This window comes from Ceratotherium simum, chromosome 5 (assembly GCF_057802395.1).
Source record: "Ceratotherium simum simum isolate JZ-2026a chromosome 5, ASM5780239v1, whole genome shotgun sequence".
NCBI classification, from domain to species: domain Eukaryota; kingdom Metazoa; phylum Chordata; class Mammalia; order Perissodactyla; family Rhinocerotidae; genus Ceratotherium; species Ceratotherium simum.
In genome coordinates, this window is record NC_141904.1 from 40,373,025 (window position 1) to 40,396,830 (window position 23,806).

At 36.6% G+C, this 23,806-nt stretch overlaps 1 protein-coding gene across 13 annotated transcripts in view; it reads right to left on the reverse strand.

Annotated features, from left to right (window-relative positions):
• Window positions 1-23,806, reverse strand: part of LRRFIP2 (LRR binding FLII interacting protein 2) — a 114,745-nt gene that overhangs the window by 67,104 nt on the left and 23,835 nt on the right. For 7 of the 13 annotated variants that reach the window (XM_087430702.1, XM_087430707.1, XM_087430704.1 and 4 more), the window contains 3 exons: window positions 7,587-7,673; window positions 863-919; window positions 721-765 (listed from right to left, as the gene is read on the reverse strand). In XM_087430702.1, the coding sequence (XP_087286828.1) occupies window positions 721-765; window positions 863-919; window positions 7,587-7,673 (189 nt within the window). The remainder of the gene's footprint in view (window positions 1-720; window positions 766-862; window positions 920-7,586; window positions 7,674-23,806) is intronic. The other 6 variants (XM_004419495.3, XM_087430710.1, XM_087430708.1 and 3 more) reach the window with 1 other exon arrangement.

Consider the following 23,806-nt stretch of genomic DNA (forward strand, 5'->3'; position numbering starts at 1 on the left):
AAAAAAAGGAGGAGGATTGGCAATAGATGTTAGCTCAGAGCCAGTCTTCCTCAGCAAAAAGAGGAGGATTAGCGTGGATGTTAGCTCAGGGCTGATCTTCCTCACAAAAAAAAAAAAAAGAAAGAAAGAAAGATCAGCGTCTTGGCACAGTATGCAAGCCTTTAATGAGCGACTTCTCATTTACCTTGATTTATAACAATGAATGCTAAAAACCTGAAACACTATAAAATGTTAATCAAATGCTGAAGCAGGACACTTTATATAACAAGCAGGGAATTTTTCAAATCAGTAGCTCAATTTTTCCATGTAATAAAACTATAATTAGTCACTCAAGCCCCAACGCTATTTCTCATTTAATAAATTGTCATTTTCAAAAATATGAAAATAGGAAAAATCTGAAAGTTAGAACCCTGCAGATGTTATTCCATAAAATCCATCTTATTATTCTGTGATACTTCCAAAATAAAGGTCCTTTTATAGAAAAAGAGTAAATACATATGTTGATAGATAAAAATAGTCATGATTTTAGAACTGATTTACTTATAGCAATAATTTGAGAGAAAGCATCATTTTCTAATGAAAGAACTTTGCCAATATTTTCTATTTTTTAAAAAAGGCAAAGGAATATGAACAATTGTCAGACTGTTTAGGCAACAATGCTGCAGAAAGCTCACACTTACAAGCTTTGCTATCGTGGTATAAACAACTTAAAATACCAACCCTGTGACTGCCAAGACTTCGAATGGACCATGTATCCTCAACTCCCTAATAAAAATAAAAACAAACATAGTAAAAGTTTGTGAGTGACTACATTAAGCTAATGAGGAAAAGTATGGGGGCAAGTTTATAGGTTATTACAAACCAGATAAGGACGATGATGACTGGACCGGTGGGAATACCTGGCCCTTTCCGAATCTTCCTGGGAAAGGAGAAAGTACACAGAGAGTTAATCACTGAAGAGAGGGCTAACTATCAGAACAAGTGAGCAAAGAGCAGTCAATTAAGAGCACAGCAGCACCTTCCTTATAGCAGACGGGTGTGAACAACTCAGCTTCAAAAGCTGAGTTGGGGGCAGCCACATGCTTCAGTTGGAAAGCAAGTAGAAATAATCTTGGCAATGTTTTTGTCTTAACAAGTGTTATGAATGACCACTTGTGGAATGTAATCTATATATCACATCACCAAGAAAGTTCAACATACCAAGATAAAAATAAGCAAGTATACCTAACAAACAGAAATGAGTTTTTTTTCATTGTGAATGTTAGTTTACGCAAGGCAGGAAGAAATGTTTTCTTTATTACAGATGTAGTTTAAGGAGACAGTGTGTTGCTTTAAAAAGATTTAGGTTATAATTTTGTGCTCACTGCAAAGAATTTCCTTTTTTTTCTTTTACCATTCTAACTGGAAAAGAAAAGAACAACTAAATGAAAAAGTCCCTGACTGTGTATTAATATGAAAAACTACTTATAATTAGAACAAATTGGATAAATATTTTAGAGTTGGTGAAGTTATCTCACGTGCTATGCCTCAGGAAGACTATTTAAAAAATTGACCACAGCCTAACAGTTGACTAAACTGAATGCAATTCTAAACTTTTCCACATTCAGCTATTAGCACTGGAGCATTAAGCCCTGAGTCATGTGAAATCAAATAACTAGTCCCTAGAATCTGATCAACTGAAACAGTAAGGAACTTCTGATCTTTCAGAATTTCAAAGTCCAAAGCGTTAAAGTAATTTGCATTGACTAAGAATTCTCGTAAAACTGTCCAAATGGGTTCACAGCTAATCAACACTGTCTTTTCCAAAATGAATCAATACTTTATCACTCCAAGGCAATATAGCATGATCATTATGCAGGTGGAACAAATAGAGGTGGCTATGCGTGACCATTTATTTCAAATACAGAAATAGTAAATTAACTGAAACACTACAATTTAATGCCTTATTTTGGTCATGATCTTTGTGTTTAATTCCAAAGAACTGGTTGTCATCTGCTGTGTACATTGATGCATTTGATCAAGTCTGTTTATAAGCACCAGTATGATTCAATGATTCAATATCCAATAGGCTGTTCTGATGTTTAGGAATTCATCACTGATTTACATTTTGTTATGTAATAGATACATGTAATCTGCAAGAAGCCAAGCAAATTTCTTCCCTTTCTTTGACTATCAGGTGATATACCACAGAAGTTTTGGAGCATGTGCATTAGCTTAGGAGGGTAAGTACAGTTTATTAAGTGGTAACCAGTTCTAGGCTACTTAGCTTGGTTAGTTTAAAGAGCCTTGTGCTACACAGGCAGGTTAATTCTACATGCCCCATCTCAGTATTATTTGGGGTACCAGGGTGACAAACATGGTTTAATGTTCAATCTTTCCTTTATTCTACCCCTTCTTTTCATTCCACCTACCACACAAAAGCACTATTTAAAAACCTACCATTATAGATGCAACAAAGACAAATGAACTCGTATTTATTTTCAATTATGCCTATTATTGAAATAATTCTAAATAAAAATACCTTCTTAAATATTGAAATACCTCTATATTTAAAAAGCTTTTCTTTTTAGCCTGATTTGAAAAAATGGCCTAAAAAGACTTCAGAAGACTACAGAATAAAATGTAAACCCCATACAGGCCAATTAATTTGAACTAAGAGAATACAGTTTATTCCAGTCATTAACTACACCTTAAACTAGCAATGTCCAACAGAACTTTCTGTGACAATGGAAACATTCCATGTTTGTGCCATCTAATATGATAGCCACTAGCCACAAGTGGCTATTGAACTTGAAATGCTAGAAGTGCAACTGAGAAACTATTTTTCTAATTTTAATCAATTTAAATCTAAACCTAATTACCCACATACGGTTAGTGGCTACTATATAAACAGTAAGGCAAGCTCAAAGCAAATTTTTATTACACCAAAAAAGACTCAAAACACATATTTTTCTAAGAGTCTGCCACATAGCACCACCCGTATAGAAAGGCAGGCATTTGGGTAGTTTTTAATTACTCCCCCACCTTGAATACTTTTGCATGGTGGCAAATATGAGGCAAATAGAAGGAAACCCTTGTGTCAAAGAAAAGACCCTAGCACCAACCCTAGAATTATTCTGAAGACCTAGAAGGGTCCTTAGAGATCATTTACTCTGATTTCTTCATTTTACAACAAAGAAAACTGCAGTACAAAATGATTAAGTAAGAATCTACAAAGTCATAAAGGTGGGACCATCATTCAGATCTTCTGACTCACCAGACCACTGAACCATGAAGATACCACCCTACAGTGGCTAAATGTATACTGATTACATAGAAAGAACATGAAGAAAATGGCAAGGCATCCTGGTTTTTACTCAGAGATTTCTCCTTCTCTGGAAGAACAAAAAGTTTCATTTCCCAGGTATTTCTAAAGTAGTATTTAAATTGCCAGTTGGCTTTTCTTGAATTAACAGCACCAGAGGCGAACAGAAAAAAATTTCAGCAAACTGTGTTTTTAGGTACCAATTACAAGGCAGAGTATCCCACTCTTCCACAGTCAGGAAAACAACACATTTTCATTGTCCTGTGCGTCCTTATTAGTATAAAGTATCCAAGGCTGAGTAAACAGGACAATGCCTTAAAAGATGGATCTAAATTTGTTCAAGGCTTTCTGGAAAAATATGTTTTGATATATTTAAACTAAATTAATGGAAATGAAACATACTCTGTTTTTAAAAGTTCACTTGAAGTAAGGATGAAGTGGTTTTATCAAAAAAAAAAAAACCACAGCCCCATGAATATACCTGGTTGTCTTCTCTGCCAACACATAATACTTAAGGCTAGAGCCATTCCCTCAATTTCAAATTAGGAAACTTCAGAAATTGCATTTACTCTTTCAGGTCACCAACATGCTACTAATTAAGACATCCAGTTTAAAAACAGAATCAGGGGCTGGCCCCACTGCCTAGTGGTTAAGTTCGGTGCATTTCACTTTGGCAGCCTGGGTTTGGTTCCCGGTCGTGGACCTACACCACTTGTCAGTGGCCATGCTGTGGCAGCACCCACATACAAAACAGAGGAAGACTGGCACAGATGTTAGCTCAGGGTGAATCTTCCTCAAGCAAAAAGAGGAAGATTGGCAACAGATGTTAGCTCAGGGTGAATCTTCCTCACCACACACACACACAAAAAAACCCAGAATCATTGGCTAAACTAAGACTATCTGGAGGCCCAGAAAGACTTAGGTCCTTTTCTTCTTGGTTCTTTCATCTTCCAGTCCATTAGCAGATGTTGCACTCTCTCATACTTCCAAATTCTGGCTCTGCCAATGACTAAGCAAGTTGTTTACTTCACCAATCCTTTATTACCTTATCTATAAAATAGAGATAGTGGTACCTGTCTTATAAGGTGAAATGAAAACACGTAAAAAGCACTAGCACAGTTCTGGCATACAGAACACACTCAAAGGTGGCCTTATTCCTGAGCCTCAGGCCCTTGCTTTCCCTAGTCACATCCCAACACCCCACCTCCACACAAAGAAGTATTAAAATTAGGAGAAATTTTTAATATGGGAAGATTCTACCTTCTAATAACAGACAGTTCTATTGTTTGTATATGCATTATTTATTTTATTATAAATTTGTTAGTAATTTATATTTTTTATTGTGACTATCACATGCCAACTTCTACTATAGGTTCATAAACAGAAAGCAGCTGGAGAGACAAGGATAAGATAAGAAGTGAGAGGAAAAACCAGTTTGCAAGGAGTAAAAAGCAAGTGTCAGAAGGGGTCAGAAGTGATAATTATTCTCATCTGAAACTAAACCTCACCTCCTCTGCATGTCCTAGTATCATTCAAGACTCGGGTTAGTCACCATCTGCCTTTTAAGCCTCTAACCAGAATTGCTCCCCATGCCATGAAAATCTAATGCACTCACTGCCTGAACTGCACACAATTCACAGAGATAAAAAATATGTTTATCTTCATGGCCTTTGAATATAGGAATCAAATATTAGACTTTTAATATAGGCTTTTCTTCTTATTTAATGTTTTGGTCTGCCCTGAGATATTAAAATATGAGAATTTAATTTTACAACTATAACATATAGTTAAAAGAAGAAGTTAAACTAATATTTCATGGAAAATTTGCAAGCAGAAGTGATTTATTCACACAAAACATTTTTAATGCATCATCAGTAATACTAACCCAGTTACATGCAGAAGACACTTTAAATAAAAATAATTAGGCTAGTTTTAGTAACAACAAAGGACATATTCCACTCCAAAGTAACCAACACATACATGAAGAGTCACTTAATTTTAAGTAACCAAACATCTTTTTTCTCTCTTTTCTAAAACATCACAATAAGAAGTATGAGAAAGTTTTAAATTTGTAGATCAAAATAGTCATAGATATTTTAATTCTGGTTGTACCTTAAGATGCTGCTATAGAAGGGATTTGCTTATGAAAGTTGCTTGTTTGGCAGCAATTAGACAGTGGTTCTTAACCCTTTAGGGATCACAGACTCCTTTGAGAATGTGATGATAAAAATATCTGTGGGCATTTCACATAAAAATATACACATATTCAAAACTCTGCTTGAGATTTTAAGGCCGCATGCCCCATCCTCCAAGCCTATTCATATACCAAGTTAAGAACCCCTGCAGTAGGAGACAGTTGGGGAACTTATCAACATTAAAAAAAGTTCAAATTTAGGAATGATTCACAATAACTAATATTCTACTGGTTTGCAATTTGCTCTTGTAGCTAACAAATTTGGGAGTGGTGGCAGAAGACTTGAAAAATACAGAGAACTGAAAAAATAAGAGTAATTTTCAGAGGAGACAAAAGAATGACTTGGGCCATCTCTACATGAAGACCCTGCTGACTTCCTTCTTAAAAAAAGAGAGAAAGAAAGAGGGGGACAGGGAAGAAGAGAGAGAGGGAGGGAAGGAGAGAGACGGGGGAGAGAGAGAAGGGGAGAGAGGGAGTGGGTTCTCGAGAGAGGGAGAGAAGAACAAACCCATAGAAAGAAAACAGATTCATTTACTAAATCTTTCTCAGTCAGGAGCATTCATGAGATGAGTGTGAAGGTGTAGATTACAACAGAAAATGGTTCGACTCCAAGTACACATTTGGTCCACTCCAGACAGAAGAGACACTCTCTGACCTTTAGGTTCAAACACGCCAAACACTCCTACTTTGCAAACTATTAGTTAACGTTTTACTTCATGACTGCGTTATTTTAAGCAACTGATCACAACACGCAGAACAGGCAATCCTGGCCTACCAGCCACTTCTGAATCTGTCCCCATTTCCGATCAAAGGAATGATGAGAGTGCTACAAATGCAAAAGTTTCATAAACTGAACAGTTTCCAACATACTGTTTCTCCAGAAAGTCTTAATCATATACATTTGCCCTGAAAAGCAATAATTGTTGACTCAAAGTAAGTTACACATTCAAAATATAGAAAATTAGTAAGCTAAATACTTTCAATAATAAAGAGAGAAATGGTTCTTCGTAATTCAGAAGATCATAAATAGAACTTATATTTAATAACGGTCCCCTTATAATTTATTATAATTTTAGGAGTATAAAAGACAATGCATTGCAACATTTTCATCTCAAGCTAAGAATTGCATTCACTATTTGAAACCATATACAAGGTTAAAAAAAATCAGCAACAAATCAAATGTTTTTGGTTTTGTTTTTGAGCTGTGACAATATGGAATTTATACACTTCTCTTTAACCCATTAGCAGAAGATCTACCACCAACATCAAAATAAAGTGTCTAATACTATCCTGCAGATTTTTTCCCCTTCACACTTATTAATATGGCATCAGAAATATTTTTTATGGAAATTTTCAGAGCCAGGTCAACATCAGAAGGAAAGGGTAAACGAGAGTATTTGTTTCATTTTAAAGCAGCCCAATTTCCATATGCCTATTTTTTTTTAATTTTTTTTTTGCTTTTCTTTCTACTGATATAAGCATATTGAAATTTATGAACTATAGAAAAGCATAATAAGAAAATAAAACCAATCACAATTCCACCATAGACAAATCAAAGTATTGCAGGCAATCACTTCTTTCTTGTAGTTTTTAACCTTATATATGGACGCTATTTTTTGTAACCAAAATCGGAGTCCTACCAGTCTTAGAGTTGGCTTTTTGTTTTCATTTTCTTATGTGAATATTTTCCTCCATTATTAAATATGCTTAAAAACTGGAAGGCTGAATGACTTCACAGTGTTTAACTATGTAGATACAATATAATTAATTGAAATTCTATGATACTTGGGACTATAGTAAATAACTTTGCTGTCTCTAAGCCTACTTTAGCTAATATAAGTAAAGCACTCATAACATTATAATAACTTATAACAATATACATAGTAAAAGCTATTATATGTTTACTGTTATTATTTAAAACAAATATTGCATTTAATTTGATGGCATAAAATGGCTTGTTAAAATTCATACATCAAGTTATACTATTCCCAGTGTTTCAAAGCAAACCAGATTTACTTCAGAAGTAAACTGGCCAAGTAGTGATTTTTTTGAGACTAACGCAAAATTAGGGTTATTCCCCCATATTACCTCTTTTTGTTGTCGTTCCAGTTCTCTCATGCGTATATCTCTTGCTTCTGCCCGGGCAGCCCGTTTTGCTGCCAGCCTTGCCTCGGCCTGAGAAGTAATATAAAAATTCAGCTTTATTTAAAAACAACAACCACTACCCCCCACACCAGGTTTGAGAATAAGGAGCAAATGGAACATTACCTTCCACTGGGGGTGGAGGGGACATGATTTTACACTCATTTCTTTCTCTTGTCCCAGAGTCTCTCTTGAAATCTGGGCCTTTACCTTTAACTGCTTGCCTTGACTACACATTCAAAACATTTCACACAATTCATTATATGTCTCTCCAAACTTGCTTTTTCAGAATTTCTTTCCCTATCAATTCAATCATACAAATTAGAAACTTCAGAACCAGACTCTACTTCATTTTGGACATCTCCAAGTACTGTCAATTCTCTACCACTGAGTTTCTCTCAAACTCATCTCAGCATTCTTTTTTTTTTTTTTAAAGATTTTATTTATTTATTTATTTTCCCCCCAAAGCCCCAGTAGATAGCTGTACGTCATAGCTGCACATCCTTCTAGTTGCTGTATGTGGGACGCGGCCTCAGCATGGCCGGAGAAGCGGTGCGTCGGTGCACGCCCGGGATCTGAACCCGGGCCGCCAGCAGCGGAGTGTGAGCACTTAACCGCTAAGCCACAGGGCCGGCCCTCTCAGCATTCTTTATTCTCAGTTTCTGCTTGTTTCAGAAACTCTTCATATTTCTCTCTCTTTAAATTGAGATATAATTCACATACCATCAAATTCACCACTTAAAAGTATAGAATTCTGGGGGCTGCCTGGTGGCGCAAGCAGTTAAGTGTGTGCGCTCCGCTGCAGCGGTCCGGGGTTCGCAGGTTCGGATCCCAGGCGCGCACCAATGCACCGCTTGTCAGGCCATGCTGTGGCGGCATCCCATATAAAGTAGAGGAAGATGGGCACAGATGTTAGCTCAGGGTCAATCTTCCTCAGCAAAAAAAAAAAAAAGAGGAGGACTGGCATCAGATGTTAGCTCAAGGCTGATCTTCCTCACAAAAAAATGAAAAGTATACAATTCTGTGGTTTTTTAGTATATTCACTGCACAACTATCACTACTATCTAATTCCAGGATATTTCATCATCCCAAAAAGAAACTCCATACCTATTAGTAGTCATTCCTCATTACCATCCCCTCCCAGTTCCTGGCAACTACTAATCTACTTTCTCTCTCTCTATGAATTTCCCTCTTCTGGACATTTCATATAAATGGAATCATACCATAGCAACTCTTTACCTCTTGCCTGGATACTGCAACTGCCTCCAAATCTATCTACCTGCCTCCAGAATCTGCCCTATAATTCATCTTCTACATGGTTACATGATTGACAGTCTGCCTTTCAAAATACATTTCTGATCATGTCATTCTGCTGTGTAAAAAGCTCCACTGGCTCCCTATTACTTATGGTTAAAGCAAAAATTCCCCAGACTAGCACAAACAGGATAGAAGAGAGGATAAAAAAGCAAAAACAGAAATAAGATTCCTCCCAGTGAGATAGCCACCTTATTTCCCAGTACTTGTCCCACAGGTAGCAGCTACATCCCATCTGCCTCCATTCCTGGACTCTACTGTGCTCTATTAAGCCTCTCTTCACAGACCATTTGCTTGGCAGAAGGTATTCTCCCTTCTCTCTTATTCAGCTAAAATATTACCTTCTAAGAAAATTTCCCCCATTGCATCTTTTACAGACCAATAGTCTATGCATATGCCTCTACCATGGCTATATTACATTGTATTAAAATTACATGCTTCTGTCACCCCACAACTTCCATGCCTCAATGTCTGCTAAACAAACAAAAGAATGTCAGGCCATGAGCCAAAGTATCAAGGAAATGAGACACGGAAATAGCTTGATATACCACATAAAACTAAAAAATCTTCTCTCTGGTTTCTATCTTGTAGTGGTTTCCTCTGTTCTTGGCCACATCCGAACTCTGATTCAGATCCCCCCTCCGATAACCACAGTAGTTGCTTCTTCCCATGTTGTATTTGCGTCCAAGTCTCATACGGGGAAGAGACTCAGCCAATGTTTAAAAGGGTCTACTGCGTGAGCAATTATGCTAGGTGCTGAAAATTTACAGAGTAAGATATGACATCTCTGCCCTAAAGTTGTTCACCATCTAGTTGAGGGAGACAGAAACACAATGCTTAAACAGAAGGAGGCATGCAGGAGGGAGCAATTAGTTTTGCCTGGCAAGGTCACAACAGGTTTCTAAAAGAGGAGGCAGTTTAATAGTTAACAATTATTCAACTACCCCAATTCTGGCAATTTCCCAGTCTGCTTAACTGGCCTTTTAGTAGCAAAAATCCTGCAAAGTCCTCTGCAATATACCAACCTCAAGCTCTAAACACTGACATGACCAGAGCAATTAGTCATCCCACATGAATTTCACATTGGCTTCTATCTTTAAAAAACTTACATCTTCTTTACCGCTCTGACTATGAGTGGATACCACTTTCTTACTAGAGTTAGTATTTTATAGAAAAAGACTTCAAAGCTAAGTTATGCTTCAACTGATAGCAAGTATGTTTTTAAATTACAAAGCATCATTTTTCTGGGAAAAACTTTCAAACCTCTTTTTTTAATTTAAGAAAGCCATAGCAATGTGTAAGAATTTTCATTTCCACATATCCTAACTTTGTACTTTGTACTTTGAAGCCTCCCTTAGAAATTTATCGAGGGCCAGCCCTGTGGCCGGTTGAGTGCTCGCGCTCCGCTACTGGCAGCCCAGGGTTAGGATCCCGGGCGCGCACCAACGCACCACTTCTCCGGCCATGCTGAGGCCGCATCCCACATGCAGCAACTAGAAAGATGTACAACTATGACATACAGCTATCTACTGGGGCTTTGGGGGAAAGAAAAAGGAGGAGGATTGGCAATAGATGTTGGCTCAGAGCCGGTCTTCTTCAGCAAAAAGAGGAGGATTAGCATGGATGTTAGCTCAGGGCTGGTCTTCCTCACAAAAAAAAAAAAAAGAAATTTATCGAGAATGCCAATTTCATCCTTCTAAGATCTGTGGCCAAATCTGCATAATCTATACTAAAATGAGACTTCTCTTACCAAACCTAAATTATAGATAACTGAGATCTGTTCTCTAATAAGACTTCTTTCACAACAAAAAGGAAGGGAATATGACTGTGTAACAGAAAAAACATGGCTTCAGAGCCACAAAAACATCCTTTCCTTTGGTACTTGGCCAACTTTATCCAAAACGCAGATGTTACCTCCCTCGGAGATGGTATTGAAGAAGGTCACTAAACAACAAGCTTAAAAAAGGTAAACAGAACTTAAAACTACTTTATCTGTTTTTTTCTATACATTGCTACCAGATGCCTGAGGTTATAGTGATAGTAGGAGAAGCAAGGAGCTAATGGTGATTCCAACCTAGTAAACAAAATACATACCCTATACTTAAATATCGATATATTTTTAAATAGACAAATTATAGGTACACAAAGCATACTTCTAAGTAATAACACTAGCATTTCCCCCTCAGAATACAATTGCATGAAAGGGCTACTACAGATTTGTTTTAACACACACTGACAGTTATAAAATAAATGGGATATAACAGTAAAGGATCGCAACGATTTATCTAAGCTCAAAACAAAGTTGGTAAAAAATTTTAAACATACAATTACCATTTGATCCAATAATTCCACTTCTGAGTACACACGCAAAAGAATTAAAAACAGAGACTCAAACAGATATTTGTATGCCAATGTTCACAGCAGCATTATTCACAATAGCCAAAAGGTAGAAACAACCCAAATGTCCAACAACAGATGAATGGATAAACAAAATGTGGTATATACATACAATTATTCAGCCTTAAAAAGGAAGGAAATTTTAACACAAGCTACAACATGGATGAATCTTGAAGACATTATGTTAAGCGAAATAAGCCAGACACAAAAGTACAAATGTATGACTCTGCTTATCTGAAATATCTAGAATAGTCAAATACCATGGGGATAGAAAGTAGAACAGTGGTTTCCAGGGGCTGGGAGGAGGAGGAAATTGGGAGCTGTTTAACAGGTAAAGAGTTTCAATATAGGATGATAAAAAGTTCTGCAGATGGATAGTGGTAATGGTTGCACAACAATGTAAACGTACTTAACACCACTGAGCTATATACTTAAAGATAATTAAAATGGTAAATTTTATGTTGTGTATATTTTACCACACAAAAGAAGTAAGTAAAGTTAGCATAAGACATGAAATCAGAAGTATTCAGGAGTCTAAATCATTTAATTACTTGTAGGGTCTTTAGGCTGATATGACCCGAACTTTTAAAATAAAGTTAACAGGAAAATTCAGGAACTAGAAATTCAGGTTCAAAAGTTACCTGTAAAATCAAGGAAACCAAACATCATTGGACCAGGTTTCTAAAAATTATTCTGATTGTTACGCTTTCAAATATTAGGCATATTAAGGCTGATTAAAGGAAATAATATGTAATTGGATAAGTACAGAAATTTATTCTTCCTAGAGCAACGAAAATGATAACACAAAAAGTAAAGCTGTATTTGGATAGAATTAAATCCATTTCTCATTAAATGCTTGGGGCAAATAGAAAAAAAAAAAAATGACAGCAAAAATCATGGGCTTGATCACCCCTGGAACAAATGCTTTAAGTTGTATTAACTCATAAACCTTCTAAATTTGTAGAATGTTCACTTTATCACTCAACTAATAATTAGGAATCGTACAGTGATCACTAAGAAAGAACACCTAGGAAAAGATGAGAACTAAACATGTACTATGGTTTGAGTACTTTTACATTAGGGACTTTTCCTTTACCATCAGAATTTTATATTATGCTCTTTTGGAATTTAAGAAAACAGAAGTAGATGAGATAAATAAAATATATGTATTTATAGATAAGTATATAAATAAATAAAAAGACATAACTCCATTTTAAAATGAGCAAAGGATTTGAATAGACATTTCTCTAAAGAAGATATACAACTGGCCAATAAGCACATAAAAAAGTACTCAACATCATTAGTCATCAGGGAAATGAAAATCAAAACCACAATGAGACACCACTTCACACCCACTAGGATGGCTATAATAAAAAAATTTTTTTAGAGTAAAATAACTAGTGGTGGCAAGGATGTAGAGAAATTACAACCCTCATACATTTCTGGTGGAAAGATAAAATGGTGCAGCCACTATTGAAAACAGTTTCGCAGTTCCTCAAATCATTAAACGTAAACCATAAGGCCCAGTATCCACCTCTAGATGTGTACCTAAGAAAAATGAAAACATATGTCCACACAAAAACTTGTACATGAAAGTTCATAGCAGCATTATCCATAATAGCCAAAAAAAATGGAAACAACCCAAATGTTAATCAACTGATGAACGGATAAACAAAATGTGGTATTACCCATACAATGGAATATTATTTAGCCATAAAAACGAATGAAGTACTGATATAGGCTACAACACGAATGAACCTTAAAAATGTCATGCTAAGTGAATGAAGCTAGACACAAAAGGCCACATATTACATAATTCCATTTACATGAACTGTCCAGAGACAGAAAGTAGATTACTGATCGCCAGGGGCTGGAGTAAGGGGGAGATGGAATGTGACCGCTAATTGGTATGGGGTTTCTTTTTGTGCTGATGAAATGTTCTGCAGTTAGAAAGTGGCAATGTTTGTACATCCTTGTGAATATATTAAACATCACTAAAACTGTACACTTTAAAATGGTCAATTTTACAGTATGTGAATTATATCTCAATTTAAACATTTTTAAATAGATGAGATTGAGTGCATAAAAAATATAATGCCTAAGTTAAACAGTAAAACATGTAAAATTTCAACACACAAAATTCAATATATAAAATGGGAGAAAGGAAATCTTATGATCTAGTAAGTTTGGAAAATGCCAGGTTAAATAACCAGTCTTTAATAATACACGCTATAAATCTCCAAGGAAAGGGTAAAATAAAAAAGGATTTCTCAGACTCACCTGACCACATTACTAAAAAAACCTTAAGTAATTCTTCAAGGATTATGCTCCAAGGAACACATCTGGGAAATAACGATTAAGCTTATGGCAATGTATCAGGATCCAATTCAAATTGTACTAATTCTGTTAAAGGGGAATCTTACCTTTGTTCTTAATATTTATAAAATTAAACAATGTTATCAGAATAATCTCTTCTCAATGAAATCTCAAACTTGCAAGATGACAGGGAAGATGAGACCTCACACTAATATAATTACCATCGTTTGAGCATTTACTTAGCAAACCCAGGTGCTTATTTTCCTTTAATCCACAAAGTAACCCCTTGAGGTACAGAAAGGTTAAGTAACTTGCCCAATATCCCCTAGTCAGCAAGTATTGGAGGTGAGATCCACATCCTAAGAATCCATCTCCAGTTATACTCTTAGCCATGTTGCCACAACTTACATCTTTATACTTCAAGTATAAGAGCATATCCTTAGACAAATATTAAAAGTTTACTTCGGACAAACTGTCCTAGGATTTTCAAATTAGCATAGATTCTCTCTTTTCTGTGAAGCTGTACCATTCAAGTTCTCTTCTATCTTTAACCATGACTTTACCCTACATGTAGAAAATCTCCTTTTGCTGTACACAGTCTTTCCTTTCATCTTTTAACTCCACATTTTCAACTATCAGCCAATGAGAATGACTCAAATCTAGTATCTCAAGCTCTGACGAAAATCAAAGCCTATATTTTTGTCTGATAGATCTTTTGTCATAAATTAAGAGTGAATTAAAAAAAAAAAAAAGCAACCTCATCTTCCCCTAGTGAATAGGCTTTGCTTCCCTATTTTCCAATCTCCAGAAATGGAATCCTTGTCACACTTGTTCAAAACTCAAGGTCTCAGGGCCTCCTACTTTCTAACCAAATCTTCCTTTCAATATCCCTTGAATACAACCTTTACCTTCCATTCCAATGTATTCCCCTTCTTCCAAGCAGGTTCTTACCACTTTCACCTAGAATACTTTGTTTCCTAATTCTAACTTCACTTTCTCGGTTCCAACTCTCCTCCCATCCTTGCTATTCCATACTACTACATTGTTGAATTAATCTGCCTGAAACACCACGGAACAAGTGAGATAAAACATCCCAACGTAAAATACGATTAGCTATTACACATTTTCTAACGTCCAATACCCAAAAGTATCCTTACAGTTTCTGAATTTTAAATTAGGATGTTGTTACTGCTTCAGTTAAATAAACACAGGAGAACAGGCTAAAATAAACTCACTGTGGCTCCCAGTGGCATCCCAAATCAGAAACTCAACTAAGGCCAATTCTATTATAAATCTTTCATCTAGCAGGTCTACAAGTAAGGCAGGATCTAATCAATCCACTGGACAGTGCTCACTGTTTCCCTGAAATATAATCTGCAAGTCAAATTTCATTTGGGACTATTATTTGGGGAAAAAAAAAAGTTAAGTTTATTTTTTTTTTTAAATGGTCTGAATCCATCATCTTAAGATTCAAAGTCAAGAGAGTTCATTACAAGTTATATAAGATAACTCAATATAAATATAAAACATATATATCCCTATACACACACACACACACCCCTCCACGCTATGATGTGAACTCCAGGGACCTTGCCTCAATTATCTGCTCTCTTCTCTGTCTTTACTCTCTCTATATTGCTTTGTTCTTCTCATCATTAGTAGGTCAAAGTCTCTCCCATCTTTAACAAACAAACAAAAAATCCCATCCTGGTTCAATTCTGCCTTGTCTTCTCTTTACAGCCAACTTTTCTCGCACCTCCCTCCTCACTTTCCACTCCCTTCAAATGACTGCATTCTGGCTTCTGACCAAATCATTTTACTGAAATTGCTCATGCAATAGTCACTAATGACCTCTAACTATCAAACCCAGCAGAATTTTTCTATTCATATCTCACTTGTCCTTTCTGGACTTCCAACACCACTGACCGCTCAATTCCTTCTTAAAACTCACACCTCTTGGCTTTCTGCAACACTAGTGTTTTCCTGGTTTTCTCTGGACTCTCTGACCTCTCTTCCTCACAATCCTTCATGGGCTCATTTTTCTCTGCTAGCTCCTTAAATTTTAATATAAGCAAAGCTTCCAGTTTTGATCTCACTCTTTTCATTGTATGTTCCTTCCCTGGGTGATACTGATAGTCTGCAAATCTTTATGTCCAACCCAGACTTTTCTCCCACACTCCTGATCCAACTGGCTATTAAACACTGAAGCTGTCCCACTGGAACCTCAGATTCAATGTATCACAAATTGAATTTATAATCTTTCCCTTAAACTTCCTCGTCACCTTTATATTCCCCGTCAGCTGTCCCATTACCCAAAAACTGAAACGAAGAATCATCATAAGGCTCCTCCTTCTTTTTTACCCTTCCTCCACATTGTCACTAAATCTCAACTACTTAGCTCCCATCAAGATTCTATCTCTTTACTATTTCTTCTATCCAAACTTTCCTCTCTATTCCCACTATCACTGCCTTAATTCGGGTTCTCATCATCTCTCACCAAGATGACTACAGCAGCTTTGTCACTAGTTTTCTGCCTCCTACCAGTCACTCTTCACATGGTGGCTAAAGCAATTATAATTCAAATCTGAAAAAGCTTTCATCCTTCAATCACTCCCCCACAGCTTCTAAAATCAAATTTAAACTCTTTAGCACACAAATCCCTTCATGACAGGCCCCTATGGCCTCCCCAGAATCATCTCCTCCCATTCCCCAACCTCTCTCCAGCCACACTGAGCGATTATTCTGGCAGTTTCCCACATGGTTCTAGTTGTTTCATACCCCTGTGCCTGTAGAGCACTTAGAAAGTAATACACAAAAACCCAAAAAACAATATTTTTATGGAGCTATGTCTTAGAACTTTTAGAACATGGAGAGGAAGGATATCTTATGATTTTATTACAGTGGTTCCCTGTTGGGAAGGAGGGGATAGGCAGGCCTAGGGAGTGAAACAAAGGGACCTAAATTTGGGTTATAATGTCTTCTTTCTTCTTTCCTTCTTATCTTTTTAAAGAAAAGATTTGAAACAACTGTCACAAATCGTTGACATGAGTTAATGTTGGGTGGTGGACTCAGGGTACTTATATTACCAAACCTGCCTGCATTTAATATTTTTCAAAAATAGTACATAAAAACACACACTAAATGCCTTTAAAAGAAGGAAAACCTCTAGCTTTAAAACTTTTGTCCAGCTGTGACTATGTAACAGTTTTAGAGGGAGGCAAATAAAAATTTCATAATTTGACAGAAATGCACTGAACTGAGAGCCAAGTGTGCAACTGCCAGCCTACATGTATATCCATAATATAAAACTCATGCAACTGGCATGAGTAAGAAAGATAAAGTCTAGTCTGGACTTTTACAGACTATGCTTTAATTTCAAGAAATTTGAAATATGAAATTCTAGAAAGTGAAACATTCAAGGAAAATGATTAATTCAGATAGCTAAGACTCAGAGTTTACTGTGTTTAATTTTGTTTATTCTTCTATGACACTCATGCCAAAAGAACACTGAAAGACAAATTAAGAGACATAATATTTATTGTGTTGCTATGGTTTTCAAATTAACAAATAAAAATCATTACCCAATTTCCTACCAACTTCCTCTTTAGTAGAAAATTTTAGGTACCGTTTTTCTTAACTAGCTCTTACAAAGTAATTATATTTAACTACTTTTTTTTAAAGCTTTTGGTAGTTGAAGACAACTATATAAATTTTTCTGAGCATAAACACCAATATCTATTAGACAAAACCTAGGAATTTTAACCAATTTTCCTCTGATGTCAAACAACTATATCTTCCTTTTATTCACAGACCTTTAATAGCAAAATATTCTTTTGGAATGAGAGAGGAAATTTAAGATTAGAGACTTTATTACCTAGGTCTGAATACAACCTAATAAATAGATAGCACAGATAAAGATAAACTTTGGAAAATTTAAACTCTGCAATGACATATCTAACCAAAGGGGAAAATGTGAATCATAGTCCAAGTAGAAATACTTTGTGGGGAAAAAATGGGTGGTGCCAGTAATGTCTTCACATTTAGGTTAATGATATTGTACTACTTGAATTTTTTGTCTCTCAATTCCTATAAGTTACAGCAATGGTAAAGATTATGACAGTGAACATTATACCAAATATTCTTCAGTCACACTGACACAAAACTAAGTCTTGGGGCTCAATAATCCTCCATTAATTCTAGTTAGAGGGACAAATCAAGGAGCAGCAAGATACTGAGAATAACGCTGGCCATCACGGAGCCAGGGCTCTGCATGGGGGGGGTGGGGGGGGAGAGGTTGCTACCCCAACCACATCTCCCACTGGCCTTGCCTTAGTTCCAGTGGGTGAATGGGGAAAAAATGGAGAGAGGTCTGCACTCGACGGGAACTGGCTGAATTCATGCACTAATGCCACTAGAAGGAATCCTAAATGACTAAAAACTACAACTTAGATTTGCTCTTTTGAAGGATTTATCTAATAAAAACAGTAAGTACTAAGAGGGAGAATTTTTACCTTTTTGATTTTTTTTTAACTGGGTAAAAATGGAAAGAAAAACATTCACTTTCCATAACTCTGAAAATTAACTCACATTTCATAATCTTTTATAAATTTTTTTGTACCACCACTGAGAACACTTGAGGGTATTTTAAATAAGAGTAATTCTGCCTCTTGCAGATTAATTTTTCAGACAAATCAAATTTGCACAGAACCATCTGAACCAAACACACAGGATGATCAAAAAATGTGTCAGAATTAAGAAAGACTCGAGACTTGCCTTGAAATCCTGGAGCTCTTTAGGGCTCAGCCTGAGGAGTGATTATCCTCAACTCTATACTTTCTCCCTAGATAATCTCATCCACATTCACGATTTCAACTACCTTCTATATGCTCACAAGTCTCAACTGTTTATCTACAGCTCAGACCTCTCCTTTGAGCTCTTGATCTATATCCCCAAACTGCCTTTTCAAAATCTCCACTTAAGATGCCTCACAGGCACTTGAAATACAGCACATGAACAACATAAATTTATGGTCTTCCCTCACCAAACTTCCTTCCCATTCTAATGTTCCCTACCACCCACCCAGATGCACAAGCCAAAACTTCCCCTCTCTGCAACCACAGCCACTTACCCAGCATCTACTACTTATCTCTCCACTCCGATCATCTCTCACCATCCCCACTGTCATCACTCTAGGCCAGGCCACCACTGCCTCTGCAAGTCTCATGACATCTCCCCATATCCACTAAAGTCTCTTATAACATCTGATATAATCTCTAGCCTACAGTAAATTCATCTTTTTGGTGTGTGTGTGAGGAAGATTAGCCCTGAGCTAACATCCGATGCCAATCCTCCTCTTTTTGCTGAGGAAGACTGGCCCTGGGCTAACATCCCTGCCCATCTTCCCCTACTTTATGTGGGACACCACCACAGCATGGCTTGACAAGTGATGCATCGGTCTGTGCCCGGGATCCGAACCTGCGAACCCTGGGCCGCCACAGTGGAGTGCACAAACTTAACCGCTAGACCACCAGGCCAGCCCCTAAAGTCATCCTTTTAAGGCACAAATCTGATCATCTCATGCCCCAACACAACACCCTTCAATGTTTTTCCGCTGCTCTTAAGACACAGACCAAAATGCTAAATACAATCTATAAGAGTCTATATCAGGGTTCTCACTCTTGGCCCTATTGACATTTGGGCCAGAAAATTCTTTGTCATGGGGGGCTGTCTTGTACACTGTAGGATGTTTAGCAATGTTCCTGGCCTCTACCCACAAATGCCAGTAGCACACCCCTTCCCCAGTTGTGCCAAGCAAAAATAACTCCATACATTGCCAAATGTCCCCCGGGGGACAAAATCACTCTCAGTTGAGAAGCACTGGCCTATATGATCTGGCTGCTGCCTAACATTCCAGCTACTCTCCTCCTTGCCGTCCATGTTAGTGTTAACAGTGATCTTACCGGAGGCACAACAGTTAAGAGTGCAGGAGCAAATATCAGCCCTACCCCTTTCTAGCTATGGGACCTCGAGCAAATTAATTCACTTCTCCATGCATTGGATCGATAAATCATTGATAAAATAAGGATAGTAGACCACCTCACAGAGTTGTCATGAGGATTAAATTCACTTAAAGAACTTAGAATAGAGCCTGGTACATAATAAGAACTCAAGTAATGTTAGCTATCATTGTTACTCCTTGAATTCTCCATACTCTTTCAGGCTCAAAAGCTTGTCACACATTCTTCCCTCTGACTGGAAAGCTCTTCCCCACATCTTACAACTCAATTTCCCCTAAATAATTCCACTCAACTTTCAAAACTCTGTTGAAAGGGTGCTTCCTCAGGGAAGCCTTCCCAAAGTCCCCAAACATGTCAAGTCCCCTGTCACACACTCTTTAATAAAATCATTTACTTTTCAAACCAGTTCACACAGTTGTAAATAAAGATATTACTGTATTTCCTCAATTCTAAGAATGCCACTGATTGTGACATACACTGACAATCACAGCTTTCAAGACAGACAAGACATATTAAATGTAGACATTAATTGTGAAGGAAAAAATGGAGCTGCAAATCAAAGAATTAGTACATTATGTAACTATTTGTTTAGTGTCTATTTTCCTCTCTAGAATCTAAGCTCCACAAGGGAAATGACCATGTTAGACCAGTCCACTCCATATCCTCCATACTTAACAAAGTACCTGCAGAGAATAGATACTCAATAAACATTTACTGAATGAAAGATATTCAAAACTCATGTTTTTAAAAAAAAAAAAAACTATTCTTACATGAAAGATGGTATTAATGCCCATAATTACTGCTGATTACTTTGCATTTTTAAAAGCTGCTATCCTTGCTAAAAGTTTTTTATCCTTAATTTGCCATGGCCTAAAAATGAATAAATTACTCAAATAAAATAGCAAAATAACTATGAGAGGATCATTAGCTCTATCAAGCTATTATGATTATCATTCCATAAAACAATAACATTAGACAGTATCTTTTAAACTAAGCACAATTCTTCCCTTTGTATCTTTCTTCTCAGGCTGCTAATCCATAATCAAAAACCAAAAACTTCTGGTTCTCACCACTAGATGCCGGGAATGGCTGTTATCTCCTTAGGCAGCAAAAGGAAATCCAACCATGTGTCCATGAACAGATAAACTGATAAACAAAATGCAGTATATACATATAATGGAATATTATTCAGCTATAAAAAAGGAATGGAGTTATTTAAAAGGAAAAAAAAAAGGAATGAGATTCTGATACATGCTAGAACATGGATGAATCTTGAAGACATTATGTTAAGCGAAATAAGCCAGACACAAAAGGAAAAATATTGTATAATTCCACTTATATGAATTATCTAGAATTGGAAAATTCACAGAGACATAAAGTAGATTAGAGGTTACAGGGGCTGGGAGAGGGGAGAATGGGGAGGTATTGATTAACAGTTACAGAATTTCTGTCTGGGGTGATGAAAAGGTTTTAGAAACAGATATTGGTGATGGTTATGCAACACTGCGAATATAATTAACACCACTGAACCGTAGACTTAAAAATGGTTAAAATGAGGGCCGGCCCCGTGGCTTAGCTGTTAAGTGTGCGCGCTCCGCTACTGGCAGCCCGGGTTCGGATCCCGGGCGCGCACCAACACACTGCTTCTCTGGCCATGTTGAGGCAGTGTCCCACATCCAGCAACTAGAAGGATGTGCAACTATGACATACAACTATCTACTGTTGCTTTGGGGGAAAAAAAAAAAGGAGGAGGATTGGCAATAGAGGTTAGCTCAGAGCCGGTCTTCCTCAGCAAAAAGAGGAGGATTAGCACAGATGTTAGCTCAGGGCTGGTCTTCCTCACACACACACAAAAAAATGGTTAAAATGACAAATTTTGGTATATATTTTAACCACAACTTAAAATTAATGGTGTAATATACCAAAAACCATGGAATTCTACACTTCAAATGGGTGAATTACATATTATGTGAATTATATCTCAATGAAGCTATTTTAAAAAATGAAATCTGTTGTTCTAAAATCCACAAATGTTAAACATCCATAGAGCTTCCTCTCTTCCTTATTTTTACAGGTAGGTTTGCACACCAAATATGTATTCGCACATGTAAATTCTGCTCAACATAAAAGTCTCTGAACATTTCATTTGCTAGACTCCAACTCCTATAGAAGATGATCAGTTTCTATGCCTGTCGTTGATTCCTTAGATTTAAGAGAATTGTGCACTATGACCACGAATTTTCTTTGGATATTGGATCTCGAAAGAAATTACAGAATTTTAGAGCTAGAAGGACTCTCAGATCACTAGATCCAAAAATAAGCAACCTTCTGATGACCTCCGTTTGAAGAGACGGGCATAAAACATGTTTTCTTCATAATTTCAGCTCTAAAACAAGGAAAGCAGTAATATTCCAGGCTTTAGTAATGCCTTAAAAGACTTTGCAAACTCTTCAAGAGGCTTCAATTTCTTCTCATAGGAACACTCGCCATAACACTCACCAAATTGACTGTGGTAAGGCACCATAACTGGCTTTCATTCTACCCTCATCTTTGTCCTTATGAGAGGCCAGCTGCCTAAGGGTCCCAAATTTGATACACTTTGTGCTTTCAGGTAATTTTTACTGAAAGTCAACTCTCCAATTGCATTTCCCCCAAACCTGTGGAAGTATCAAAGCCAAACAAGCAAGAAACGTAAGCATTCAGATTAGTTTTCTGACGCCCTAGAGGACGTGATGGTGAACCCTTCCAACACCTGCTCCTCTGAGCTCTTCTCAGGGCTGTGACAGCCCAAGCTCCCTCAGCAAAGCAGCAACATGTCTATAATAGACATTATAGGACTTCTAAACCCATCCACATTCCTTCCTCATGGAGCAGTCTTCAAACCTTTCAACATCTTTTTTTAACGTACTCGGGTTTTACAAGATGAGAAGAGTTCTGGAGATGGATGATGCTGATGGTTGCACAACAATGTAAAGGTACTTAAGGCCACAGAACTGTACACTCAAAAATGGTTAAGATGGTAAATTTTATGTTATGTATATTTTACCACAATTTTTTAAATGCACTCAGTTGTATATTTTAGCATGCAAATTATCCAGTTTGCGGAATATATTCATGCCTTTTGTTTCTATTCCTTCCTATTCCCTCTAGTTGCTTGATTTGGAGCCAAGTGACAAACAAGGAAAAATGAGCAGATAGTAACAAACATTGCAGTAAGCAATGTTTGTTCTTCTTTATTTATGGCATTCTCTGTCTACTTCAAAAAACAATTTGAAGTGAGGCAAGATAAATTAAACTCTTAAGATTTAACCTAAAAATAAAAAATATAAAGATTAAGCTTTTTGTCCTTCTTAATTGTTACAGGGGTTCTGTTAGCTTTTGTCTGTTCCTAACTATAAAGGCAATGTCTTTTTGTGAAAGGGATGATCCCACTGGAGAAAATAAGGATTAGGAACTATCTGTGAATGCCAACCATCCAATGTATGAAAAGACAATTAAGAATTGGCTATGGAAACTTTAAAGGAAAGAGAAAGAATCACAAGGAACATATGAAAGAATTATTCAAATTGCTAAACATATTTCCTCTAAAGTTTTAAAACTACTGTATCCCACATTAGGCACTTATCATGCAAATAAAGTCTTGAATCTTAACAGTAAAAACTGGCTCTTTCATGTTTCACGTTAAAGCTGAGCCTTTTGACCAGGTTATTAAATCTGGCATATTCATACTTAGAGCTCTGAAGATAGAAATAAAAACTAGAAATATTGACTTTTATATCCTTTTATACTAACAACTTTTATTACTATAACATCTAATACAATAACTGGATTAAACTCAGTTATTTCAGAGCAAAGTAACAACGTAAAGGGAGGAAAACAATCTGTAAGTATAAAAAATGTGGAATCTAAAAAAAAAAAAAACGAACTCATAAGATACAGAGAACAGGTTGGTGGTTGCCAGAGGCAGGAAGTGGAGGGTGGGCAAAATGGGTGAAGGTGGTCAAAGGTACAAATTTCCTGTTATAAAATAAATAAATCCGGGGAATGTAATGTACGGCACATTGACTAAGGTTAACAATACTGTACAGTATATTTGAAAGTCGTTAAGAGAGTACATCTTAA